The 13,396-nt window shown below is 46.7% G+C and overlaps 1 protein-coding gene across 1 annotated transcript in view; it reads left to right on the forward strand.

Moving 5' to 3' along the window:
* The window catches only part of RIN1 (Ras and Rab interactor 1), a 109,210-nt gene extending 97,262 nt beyond the window's left edge, over nt 1–11,948 (forward strand). The window contains exons 10-11 of the mRNA XM_063945113.1: nt 8,041–8,177; nt 10,474–11,948. Of these exons, the coding sequence (XP_063801183.1) occupies nt 8,041–8,177; nt 10,474–10,788 (452 nt within the window). The 3' untranslated portion in view covers nt 10,789–11,948. The remainder of the gene's footprint in view (nt 1–8,040; nt 8,178–10,473) is intronic.
* The last annotated feature ends 1,448 nt before the right edge of the window (nt 11,949–13,396 follow it).

A 13,396-nucleotide genomic window follows, 5' to 3' on the forward strand; every position in this document is an offset into this window, starting at 1 on the left:
AAAAGAGAAAGGGAGACTTACTTCAAGCACATGACTGCTCAGTCTTTATCAAGGGGGGACAGCAGCCAAGTCTTATTTTATTATCTCCAAAGGGTTAAATGGTGGTAATCCCTTTATGAGCTGCTGCAAGGTGTAATAGGTATACTTGTAGGCAGAGGCAGCAGGAGGGAGAATGTGCCCTATAGAGAGTGTACCTGCTATGTTGATGAGGCACACAGGCTGTAGCATCCAGTAAGCTGCAGGTGCACTCCAAGATGGCCGCCAGGCAACTCCCAGACCCTCCGGGCTACACGCTTCTCTGACCGGCTCCCGCCTAGCAAGAGAGCCGAGCCAGCCACGGAGAGAGCAGCGAGCGGTCCGGCGGCTGCTGAGGCGCAGGGGTACAACAAAAGCGGTGTTCAGCCGCGTACGGGATGTCCGTGGTGCACGCCGGCTCGGGCGTGAAATCGAGACCCCGGCTCCAGAAGCCCAGACAGGCCGCAGTCCGCGGGAGCTCGGAAGGGCGCTCCCCGACTCCGCAGCGGTGTCCGGTCCCCAAAGGAGGTGCAGCGGGGCCCTGGGCAGCAGGAGAGGCAAGTGAGGGGTCAGATGGGAAGAAGTAGCTGTGGTTCTTGGCTCGGGATATAAGGAGCTCCAGCTAAACGTGGCCGGTCTCCTCAACAGCCAGGCCACGCCCCGGCATGACAATTTTTAAAGTTCCTTGAAACTTTTTTTATACGACTACGATTGGGAATAGTAACCACACCCAAAGCAGGGGACGCAATGCACTAATTGGGGTTCCAGGTCCCTTTACGGCGTAAACGACACCGATTTTTTATTAAAGACCTTATGTTCACCTTTTTGTCATGTCGACCTTTTTGCGGGCGTCGACCTCGTGCCTGTTGAACTTTTGGGGTCGACCTATTCCTGGTCGACCTAGACAGCCATACACCCAATGCAAGAGAAGGCAGCAAGGAAGTACATTATGTTTATGGTGGTAAATGAAGAGCTGAGTCCAATACTTCTGTGCATTTTTGGACATACATGTATACATAAACACCCCCACTAGCTCTTAAAAGTCTGTTTGATCCCCATGGGTGTATGTAGAGAGTAAGGGTTGTAACACACACTCCGGTTTTTCCCGGATGGCAAAAAGCCGGACAAACTTTGTCCGGCTTTTTGCCATCCGGGAGAAACCGGCAGAGTCGCTCACACAGGACGGCTTTGAGCCGTGTGTGATGCTGTGCGCATGCGCAGCATCAGACACGGCTTCAGAAAAAACCGTTGTGTGTGAAAGCTCCCCTTCACACACACGGTTTACTGGCTCCAAAGACGGCCCGGCGGCCGCCCGGCCGCCGGACCTTCCAGTGGTGAGACCCGGCTGCAACCCGGCAGCCGGGCTGGGGCCGTGCAGTGTGAAGGGACCCTAGCCCTCACACTGTTAACTACAATGCCGGCACGTGAAAAAGCCGTCCGGCTTTTTCCCGGCCGGCAAAAGCCGGGTAGTGTGTTTCAGCACTAATGGTTGGCCCAGGGATGGCTTTGTGGGTGTGGCCTAATCACAGGAAGCGTGGACACCTCCACTTATGCAAATTACGGGGGGAAGAAATCTTTGATTTGAAGGGCACTATCGTGCCTCTCAGCCAGGGGCAAATCCAGAGGGCGGCACGATAAGTGTGATCACTCCCCCCCTTACCCCCCAGCAGAGGCAGAAGAGACTGCTGCTAAGCGGCAGCAGCCTCCCTGCACCACCATAGCCCAGCCAGCACACAGCAGCAAGTGCTGGCTGGAGAACAAAGCTTCTGCTGACAGGAAAGGGAGGCAGGGGGCGGCGGCAGACCCACGCTAGAGATGAGCGCCTGAAATTTTTCGGGTTTTGGTTTTGGGTTCGGTTCCGCGGCCGTGTTTTGGGTTCGAACGCGTTTTGGCAAAACCTCACCGAATTTTTTTTGTCGGATTCGGGTGTGTTTTGGATTCGGGTGTTTTTTTCCAAAAACACTAAAAAACAGCTTAAATCATAGAATTTGGGGGTCATTTTAAACCCAAAGTATTATTAACCTCAAAAACCATAATTTACACTCATTTTCAGTCTATTCTGAATACCTCACACCTCACAATATTATTTTTAGTCCTAAAATTTGCACCGAGGTCGCTGTGTGAGTAAGATAAGCGACCCTAGTGGCCGACACAAACACCGGGCCCATCTAGGAGTGGCACTGCAGTGTCACGCAGGATGGCCCTTCCAAAAAACCCTCCCCAAACAGCACATGACGCAAAGAAAAAAAGAGGCGCAATGAGGTAGCTGTGTGAGTAAGATTAGCGACCCTAGTGGCCGACACAAACACCGGGCCCATCTAGGAGTGGCACTGCAGTGTCACGCAGGATGTCCCTTCCAAAAAACCCTCCCCAAACAGCACATGACGCAAAGAAAAAAAGAGGCGCAATGAGGTAGCTGTGTGAGTAAGATTAGCGACCCTAGTGGCCGACACAAACACCGGGCCCATCTAGGAGTGGCACTGCAGTGTCACGCAGGATGGCCCTTCCAAAAAACCCTCCCCAAACAGCACATGACGCAAAGAAAAAAAGAGGCGCAATGAGGTAGCTGTGTGAGTAAGATTAGCGACCCTAGTGGCCGACACAAACACCGGGCCCATCTAGGAGTGGCACTGCAGTGTCACGCAGGATGTCCCTTCCAAAAAACCCTCCCCAAACAGCACATGACGCAAAGAAAAAAAGAGGCGCAATGAGGTAGCTGTGTGAGTAAGATTAGCGACCCTAGTGGCCGACACAAACACCGGGCCCATCTAGGAGTGGCACTGCAGTGTCACGCAGGATGGCCCTTCCAAAAAACCCTCCCCAAACAGCACATGACGCAAAGAAAAAAAGAGGCGCAATGAGGTAGCTGTGTGAGTAAGATTAGCGACCCTAGTGGCCGACACAAACACCGGGCCCATCTAGGAGTGGCACTGCAGTGTCACGCAGGATGTCCCTTCCAAAAAACCCTCCCCAAACAGCACATGACGCAAAGAAAAAAAGAGGCTTTTTACTGATATTTGGTGTTTTGGATTTGACATGCTCTGTACTATGACATTGGGCATCGGCCTTGGCAGACGACGTTGCTGGCATTTCATCGTCTCGGCCATGACTAGTGGCAGCAGCTTCAGCACGAGGTGGAAGTGGATCTTGATCTTTCCCTAATTTTGGAACCTCAACATTTTTGTTCTCCATATTTTAATAGGCACAACTAAAAGGCACCTCAGGTAAACAATGGAGATGGATGGATTGGATACTAGTATACAATTATGGACGGGCTGCCGAGTGCCGACACAGAGGTAGCCACAGCCGTGAACTACCGCACTGTACTGTGTCTGCTGCTAATATATAGACTGGTTGATAAAGAGATAGTATACTCGTAACTAGTATGTATGTATAAAGAAAGAAAAAAAAACCACGGTTAGGTGGTATATACAATTATGGACGGGCTGCCGAGTGCCGACACAGAGGTAGCCACAGCCGTGAACTACCGCACTGTACACTGGTTGATAAAGAGATAGTAGTATACTCGTAACAACTAGTATGACACTATGACGACGGTATAAAGAATGAAAAAAAAACCACGGTTAGGTGGTATATATTATAATAATAATACAATTATGGATGGACGGACTGCCTGCCGACTGCCGACACAGAGGTAGCCACAGCCGTGAACTACCGCACTGTACACTGGTTGATAAAGAGATAGTAGTATACTCGTAACAACTAGTATGACACTATGACGACGGTATAAAGAATGAAAAAAAAACCACGGTTAGGTGGTATATATTATAATAATAATACAATTATGGATGGACGGACTGCCTGCCGACTGCCGACACAGAGGTAGCCACAGCCGTGAACTACCGCACTGTACACTGGTTGATAAAGAGATAGTAGTATACTCGTAACAACTAGTATGACACTATGACGACGGTATAAAGAATGAAAAAAAAACCACGGTTAGGTGGTATATATTATAATAATAATACAATTATGGATGGACGGACTGCCTGCCGACTGCCGACACAGAGGTAGCCACAGCCGTGAACTACCGCACTGTACACTGGTTGATAAAGAGATAGTAGTATACTCGTAACAACTAGTATGACACTATGACGACGGTATAAAGAATGAAAAAAAAACCACGGTTAGGTGGTATATATTATAATAATAATACAATTATGGATGGACGGACTGCCTGCCGACTGCCGACACAGAGGTAGCCACAGCCGTGAACTACCGCACTGTACACTGGTTGATAAAGAGATAGTAGTATACTCGTAACAACTAGTATGACACTATGACGACGGTATAAAGAATGAAAAAAAAACCACAGTTAGGTGGTATATATTATAATAATAATACAATTATGGATGGACGGACTGCCTGCCGACTGCCGACACAGAGGTAGCCACAGCCGTGAACTACCGCACTGTACACTGGTTGATAAAGAGATAGTAGTATACTCGTAACAACTAGTATGACACTATGACGGTATAAAGAATGAAAAAAAAACCACGGTTAGGTGGTATATATTATAATAATAATACAATTATGGATGGACGGACTGCCTGCCGACTGCCGACACAGAGGTAGCCACAGCCGTGAACTACCGCACTGTACACTGGTTGATAAAGAGATAGTAGTATACTCGTAACAATTAGGATGACACTATGACGGTATAAAGAATGAAAAAAAAACCACGGTTAGGTGGTATATATTATAATAATAATACAATTATGGATGGACGGACTGCCTGCCGACTGCCGACACAGAGGTAGCCACAGCCGTGAACTACCGCACTGTACACTGGTTGATAAAGAGATAGTAGTATACTCGTAACAATTAGGATGACACTATGACGGTATAAAGAATGAAAAAAAAACCACGGTTAGGTGGTAGGTATATAATAATAAATAATACAATTCTGGTCGGACGGACTGCCTGCCGTGTGCCGACACAGAGGTAGCCACAGCCGTGAACTACCGCACTGTACACTGGTTGATAAAGAGATAGTAGTATACTCGTAACAATTAGGATGACACTATGACGGTATAAAGAATGAAAAAAAAACCACGGTTAGGTGGTAGGTATATAATAATAAATAATACAATTCTGGTCGGACGGACTGCCTGCCGTGTGCCGACACAGAGGTAGCCACAGCCGTGAACTACCGCACTGTACACTGGTTGATAAAGAGATAGTAGTATACTCGTAACAATTAGGATGACACTATGACGGTATAAAGAATGAAAAAAAAACCACGGTTAGGTGGTAGGTATATAATAATAAATAATACAATTCTGGTCGGACGGACTGCCTGCCGTGTGCCGACACAGAGGTAGCCACAGCCGTGAACTACCGCACTGTACACTGGTTGATAAAGAGATAGTAGTATACTCGTAACAATTAGGATGACACTATGACGGTATAAAGAATGAAAAAAAAACCACGGTTAGGTGGTAGGTATATAATAATAAATAATACAATTCTGGTCGGACGGACTGCCTGCCGTGTGCCGACACAGAGGTAGCCACAGCCGTGAACTACCGCACTGTACACTGGTTGATAAAGAGATAGTAGTATACTCGTAACAATTAGGATGACACTATGACGGTATAAAGAATGAAAAAAAAACCACGGTTAGGTGGTAGGTATATAATAATAAATAATACAATTCTGGTCGGACGGACTGCCTGCCGTGTGCCGACACAGAGGTAGCCACAGCCGTGAACTACCGCACTGTACACTGGTTGATAAAGAGATAGTAGTATACTCGTAACAATTAGGATGACACTATGACGGTATAAAGAATGAAAAAAAAACCACGGTTAGGTGGTAGGTATATAATAATAAATAATACAATTCTGGTCGGACGGACTGCCTGCCGTGTGCCGACACAGAGGTAGCCACAGCCGTGAACTACCGCACTGTACTGTGTCTGCTGCTAATATAGACTGGTTGATATTTAAAGAGATATTAGTAGTATACAACAATACTATACTGGTGGTCAGGCACTGGTCACCACTCCTGCAGCAAAAGTGTGCACTGTTAATTAATATAATTGTACTCCTGGCTCCTGCTAACAACCTGCAGTGCTCCCCAGTCTCCCCCACAATTAATTATAAGCTTTTAATTTATACATTGATGACTGTGCAGCACACTGGGCTGAGCTGAGTGCACACAGACTGAGTCACACTGTGTGACTGACTGTGCTGTGTATCGTTTTTTTTTTCAGGCAGAGAACGGATATAGCAGAGAGAAGTGAACGGATATATTATATTAAATAAAAGTTAACTAGCAACTGCACTGGTCACTGACTGTGGTAAACTAACTCTGTCTGCGACTCTGCACAATCTCTCTCTATCTAATCTATCTATCTCTATTCTAATGGAGAGGACGCCAGACACGTCCTCTCCCTATCAATCTCAATGCACGAGTGAAAATGGCGGCGACGCGCGGCTCCTTATATAGAATCCGAGTCTCGCGATAGAATCCGAGCCTCGCGAGAATCCGACAGCGTCATGATGACGTTCGGGCGCGCTCGGGTTAACCGAGCAAGGCGGGAAGATCCGAGTCGCTCGGACCCGTGGAAAAAAAAGTGAAGTTCGTGCGGGTTCGGATTCAAAGAAACCGAACCCGCTCATCTCTAACCGCATCCCCCAAGCCTCTCAATCAGGCCCAGGCCTAGGTAAGTACACGCTCCCGCCCCCTCACCCTCTCGGCGGCAGTGTTGGTTCCTACATTTAGCTTCTACTTTGTGTCTTTCTATGGGGTAAATAAAATAACCTGTTTGCCCCCTCACGGTGTAAGTGTGGCCATACATTGCGGACTCACAGATTGTTGTTTGCAGCCCCATGGGGTGGGATCAGGCTGCGAAGAGAAGAAATGAGTCGTGCTGCTGTTGGTGGTGTTTCTGCACCACTACAATGGCAACTTGCCCCCCACACACGTGTAATTGAATCCTATGGACGTGTAAGGGAATCATCAGAGAAGGAGAGGACAACACCTGCAAAAAATAAATAATTAACAGTACTCAATATGTGAACTGCAGTGTTTGTTCTGCAATCACAACCAGTTCCAAGAACTCATGCTTGGGACACAGAGGAGGAGCTAGTATGGCATCGTGTTACAGAGTTACAAAGTACAGGGTTAGCTCGTATCTCTCCTGCAAATATTCCCAAACAGGAAGTAGATCCACTCAGATGATTACAGGCCATACAAAGTATGTCACCTGTATAATAGTATAGGAGCTGGTCATGTTACAGCAAACGTTGTTATACATATATTGTAAGCTTGCGAGCAGGGCCTTCCTACCTCTATGTCTGTCTGTTTTTACCCTTTTTTGTTCTATTACTGCTGTTCTAATTGTAAAGCGCAACGGAATATGCTGCGCTATATAAGAAACTGTTCATAAATAAAGAATAATTGTAAGATGTAAAAAGGATAAAGATGGAAGTGTGGAAGATTTTATGTAAGTGATAATAGTTATAGCTAATGTATACTGGGGCTGATACAGATGTGGATGCAAATGGCACTGATGCTGAGTCTTTGTTTGCAGCTAGTGTGTGAAAATATGTAGAAGCCTCAGGAGGCGTCTTGTGTAAGAAGACGCCCACTGCCGGCTTCTGTGATCTGCTGTTGTGTCTGAGGATGCTACAACAGATCTATTGCATGAAGCCTATTGGACATCTGAGTAATCCTCAGGTTACTCAGGATGTCCAGCAAAACTTTGCTCCCGGGGCCTGTAAAACTGCGTCTGAGGGCACAGCCACTGGCTTCAACACGCCCAGAAAACTAGGCCGGCTCGCCCTAGTTTTATGGAATGCTCCCCGATGCCTCCCCAAAACACCAGCTGGATGTGCACATGCACAAAACAAAAACCATTGGACAATTGCGTGAAGATTGAATTAGCATCCACCTCTGTATCTGCTCGCTGCCCATTCTCTCATACATCACCTGTAGAATATGATTTTGTCATTTGCTTACTCCCTTTATTTGTGCCCGTTATTGTCTCCATATCAGGCGGTTATTACCTCACCAGTGTGTCTGCTGCACTCTCGGTCCTGTCCTCACTACACCCTCAGCACCAGGATGCTGGACTATCACTTAGTGAATGGCATCGCAGGAAGCAAGGTCTGCCATCGCTCAATGACCTGCAGGTAAGTCATTCCTGCTATAGTTGGTGTGCATGTAGGCAACGCTATCCATAAAACACAGCATACAGAAGATGATCTAAATCGTTATGTATAATGAGCACAAAATATCATGCTTTGTGTTATGTGCTGGCACCCAGCTTCTGATTCGCACTTACTACGCTGCAGACCTAAACATAACACATAGTAAAAAAGGGTAATACAGATCCATCTTCCAAAAATGTGGAATAAAACGTCAGGGCACGAATAGGGCTCACTGTGCATCATGGTACATGCAGTTCAGCAGCAGCTCCATACACTAGACCAGAGGTTCTCAAACTCAGTCCTCAGGACCCCACACAGTGCATGTTTTGCAGGTAACCCAGCAGGTGCACAGGTGTATTAATTACTCACTGACACATTTTAAAAGGTCCACAGGTGGAGCTAATTATTTCACTTGCGATTCTGTGAGGAGACCTGCAAAACATGCACTGTGTGGGCCCCCGAGGACCGAGTTTGAGAACCTCTGCACTAGACAAAGGACAGCTAAGATTTTGGTCATATGGGGGTCGATTCAATGAGGGTTAGTTGACTCGCTCCAGGAGTAAGTATGGGCCTAATTCAGCATGGATCAGTGAAGTGCTAAAAACGCTATTTGCCGATTTTAGCATTTCTTGCAAACTACAACTCATGCTGACTTAGGCCCTATATGTGGCACTTACAGTAGCACTGGACTCACTGATTTTCGTGTGCAGCCCCATAGAGCTGTGTACAGAAATCTGTGAGTCCAGGCTAAGGTGAGGACGAGAAAGGGGCGAGATGAGGTGCCATTGCCAGCATTTTCATGCTATTGTAACGCCACTTTACCCCCTCTTGCCCCTAATGGTAATAACCCCATAGAGGGTTATAAAATATAAAACTTGTTGAAGGAAGGTATATTGGGCCTGATTCAGATCCAGAAGGATCTGCTGCACTATGGCCCTCATTCTGAGTTGTTCGCTCGCTAGCTGCTTTTAGCAGCATTGCACACGCTAGGCCGCCGCCCTCTGGGAGTGTATCTTAGCTTAGCAGAATTGCGAACGAAAGATTAGCAGAATTGCTACTAAATAATTCTTAGCAGTTTCTGAGTAGCTCCGGACCTACTCACAGATTGCGATCAGCTCAGTCCGTTAGTTCCTGGTTTGACGTCACAAACATGCCCTGCGTTCGGCCAGCCACTCCCCCGTTTCTCCAGACACACCCGCGTTTTTCCCTGACACGCCTGCGTTTTTTTGCAAATGCTGGGAAAATGCTGAGTTGCCGCCCAGAAACGCCCATTTCCTGTCAATCATTTACCGAACAGCAGTGCGACTGAAAAGCGCCGCAGAAACCACAGCAAAACAGCTAAGTTTTGTGTCAAATAACTAAGCGCATGTGCCCTGCGTGCCTTGCGCATGTGCAATTTGCAACTAATCGCAGCATAGCGAAAATCGGCAACGAGTGAACAACTCGTAATGACCCCCTATGTGCAAAGTACCAATGGCCAGTGCATAGCGAATGTGCAGGCAGGGCCGGTTCTAGACCTTGTGGTGCCCATGGCAAAAGTTTCCTGGCGCCCCCCTCCCCCACAGGTGAACGAGGGTTAGCGCGCGCCGTAGGCGTGTGGCAAAAAAAAAGGCGCGTGGCATCATGGGGAACGGGAATTGGTCACAGTTATGACCCTGTAGCTGTGCCCTTAGTAGTTGTGCCCCCAGTACTGTGCCCCCTGTAGCTGTGCCCTCAGCAGTTGTGCCCCCAATACTGTATTAGGCCCATCGTGTGTAGGTTGTCTAACAAACAGAGGATGAATGCATGGAAGAAATAGAAACAGGGCTATAGACCAAATGTAATCAAACTTTTCTATAGAAGCGGTAAATGCAATTATCTGAGCGGGGGGAGAGTTGCCGTTGTAGCGGTATGGAAACGCTGGTAATTGCACCTTAACTCGCCCCCTCGCTTTCCAGTCTCACCCAGGTCTTGTGGATTTTGTATACAGCACTATGGGACTGCAAACAAAAATCTGCAAGACCAGAGGTACCACAAGTGGGGACTCGTGGCTAATTGAATTGACCCTAATGAATGATAAATCAATGAGAGACATGGTAAATAAGTATTAAGATGTGTGTGGATATTTAGATAATGACAAAAGTGAGTGACTGCAAGATGGGAAGTAATATCAGATAATGAGAAGGGATTGTAAATGCTGACTTAATTGATATACGAGATATATATATATATATATATATATATATATATATAATATTAGTTAGCCTATTTTCAACATGTTCTTATACTGTAATTCCAGAACTTTCTACGTGTTGCCCATCAAGATCCAGTAAATGGCTGCACTACCAAGACAATCCTTCTGAAGCCAACACAAACTGTGGCTGACCTTACGCATCTCTGCTCCCTCAAATTTAAGCCTGCTGACCCAGAGCGCTACTCCATTTTCCTTCACTGTGGTGGGAATATGGAACGGCTGCCTCCCAATGCTTTGCCACAGGAGATAAAAGCCCGGCTCAAGGAGACTGGATCCAGCTTCTTCTTTTGTTACCAACATCTAGCTGAGAAGGACTCTGCTGAACAGTCCAGTACACAAGAACTGGACAGCAATCTATGACCTTGCAAGATTTTCTTTTAGAAAGACTCTAGATGCGAACATGTGGTACTGTGGATACTGCTTGCATATGCTACGTGGTTCCAGGTTACTATTAGGAGCTGTAAATATGTACAGAGTGTTTTGAGAGATTGGCCATTGTGTGGACTTCATACAAGTGCATGGAAGGCATTTGATATGCCAGCTGTCAGGACCCCGACAGCCGGTATACCGACAACTATTCTCCCTCTTGGGGTGTCCACAACACCTCTGGAGGGAGGGGCGCCACCGTGCCTGCAAGGGGCTGTTTTGTGCTCGCCCCGCTGCCTGCATACCAGCAGTTGGAATCCCAGCGCCGGTATACTTGATGCCGGGATCCCAAGCGCCGGAAACGTAGTAGACCCGCTTAGGCCCACTTCATATAACAAGTATAAAGCTTCTTATGTGCTGGTAATTTTGTTCTTAATACATAAAGGGCTAGATGCATCATCGCTTATAAAGTGATAAAATGGAGAGTGAAAAATTACCAGCCAATCAGCTCCTAACTGCCATGTGACAGACTGCATTTGAGAAGTTGCAGTTAGGAGGTGATTGGCTAGTACTGTTTCACTCTCCATTTTATCACTTTTCAAGCGATAATGCATCTCGCCCAAAAAGTTTTATACTTGTTATATGAAGTGGGCCTAAGCCCTAAGCTATGAGTATTTCACTTTCACAGACTGTTATGCATTTCACTAGAACCCTGTCATGGAACATACATATCAGCCAAGAACTGGAATGCAGACTCCCTCTGCGCAGTATACTATATCACATGGTCAGCGCCTGGACATAGGCAATACTATTACTATTATTAATATTATTGTTGTTATTATTATTATTGTTATGCTGTTTTGCACACATTTGACTTATACTCATAATGAGATTGCTGACAAAGGGCCCGATTCAGACCTGATCGCTGCTGTGCGTTATCACACAGCGGGCGATCAGCTATTAACTGCGCATGTATATGCAGCGCAGTCCACACGCGCATCGGCAAACAGGCATCGGTGGTCAGCGACAGGCTGGTGCGAAAATTCTACTCGCACAGCCATTTGCATGCTGATTGACATGAAGAGGCCGTTTGTGGGTGGTAACTGACCATTTTCTGAGAGTGTCAGGGAAAACGCAGGCGTTCCCAAGCGTATTCAAGGGGGGGGGGGGGGGGGGTCTGGATGGTTGGAAAGAAATTCTGGTAATGGATGAGAGGAAATGACAATTGACCATTTGCTCCCAAACTCTGTAAAATGGACAAAACCTGTCTTTCAGACAAATTGATTAAATCATGGATTTAACCAATTTATATGTACAACAGTTTTTGTCCATTTTCCAGTGTTTGGGAGCAAATGGTCAATTGTCATTTCCTCTCATCCATTACTAGATTTTACTTCCAACCAGTCAGATCTGGCAGATTATGTGCCAGATAATTGTATAGTGTATGCTCAGCATGAATCCTGGGCTGCGCAGAGACTGCACACACAGGGCAAATCATTCAATGGGGAGTGAGGTGCCAACGGATTTGCAGCTGCGATCGCACATTTGCATGGCGAATTTACACTCCCCTTGGGCGGTGACAATCTGATCGCAGGACAACAATTTTAGCAGCCTAGCGGTCAGGTCTGAATCATCCCCACAGTCTAGGAAAAATCCTTTTCACTTAATCAACTTTACTACATGTACGTGGCATGTGCCTATTACTGTTCATTTGCAGGTCCAAGAGCAAACTTTGCAGATGTTTGGTTAAAAAATACATTATTCTGATTATGTTTATTAATTTATATATATTCTACTTAAACTGCAACTGTCCCTGTTGCTATGGCATACTATTTGAGATGTACTTACCATAAGCACTTGCCAGAGACAGAAGTGACACTTGCACGCTGTGTGACTACCCTTTACAGATTTCTGCAAACATTTTACATAATCTATATTCTAGCAATAGGAGTTTTAGCAGCAGTAAGAGCCAAACCATATTTCTAAGGAAAAACAAGTGGTCGCTTACTGCTAACATCACTGGATGTAACTGGATTGCTTTATGCCAGGTCAAATGTAAATTTATAGCCTGTAAATATGAAAAAAAATTATAGACATATCTATAATGGGTGCAGTGTGTGCAGTGGGGGCCCACACCGCACACACTGCACCCATTTCTCCTATACTTACCTTTCCGGAGTCCATCGCTGACCGTGTGTGGGCCCCCTCCTCTCCCGTAGCCGTCGCGCCGCTGCTAGCGCACTGACCACTAGAGTCTCTAGTGGTCAGTGCGCTAGCAGCGGCGCGACGGCTACGGGAGAGGAGGGGGCCCACACACGGGGTTTGCACACGGGTCCCCTCCCCTCTAGAGATGCCCCTGAGACAGGTGATGGTCAATATCCTCCATGTCATTTTCTGTGCAATACATCTGCAGCCTTCTACTTGTTTGGATTAAGGCGTCAGTGGCTCTCATTCTGAGTTGTTCGCTCGCTAGCTGCTTTTAGCAGCAGTGCACACGCTAGGCCGCCGCCCTCTGGGAGTGTATCTTAGCTTAGCAGAAGTGCGAACGAAAAGATTGCAGCGCTGCCAAAAAAAAAGATTGTGCAGTTTCTGAGTAGCTCGA

Source organism: Pseudophryne corroboree, chromosome 11 (genome assembly GCF_028390025.1).
Source record: "Pseudophryne corroboree isolate aPseCor3 chromosome 11, aPseCor3.hap2, whole genome shotgun sequence".
Taxonomy (NCBI): domain Eukaryota; kingdom Metazoa; phylum Chordata; class Amphibia; order Anura; family Myobatrachidae; genus Pseudophryne; species Pseudophryne corroboree.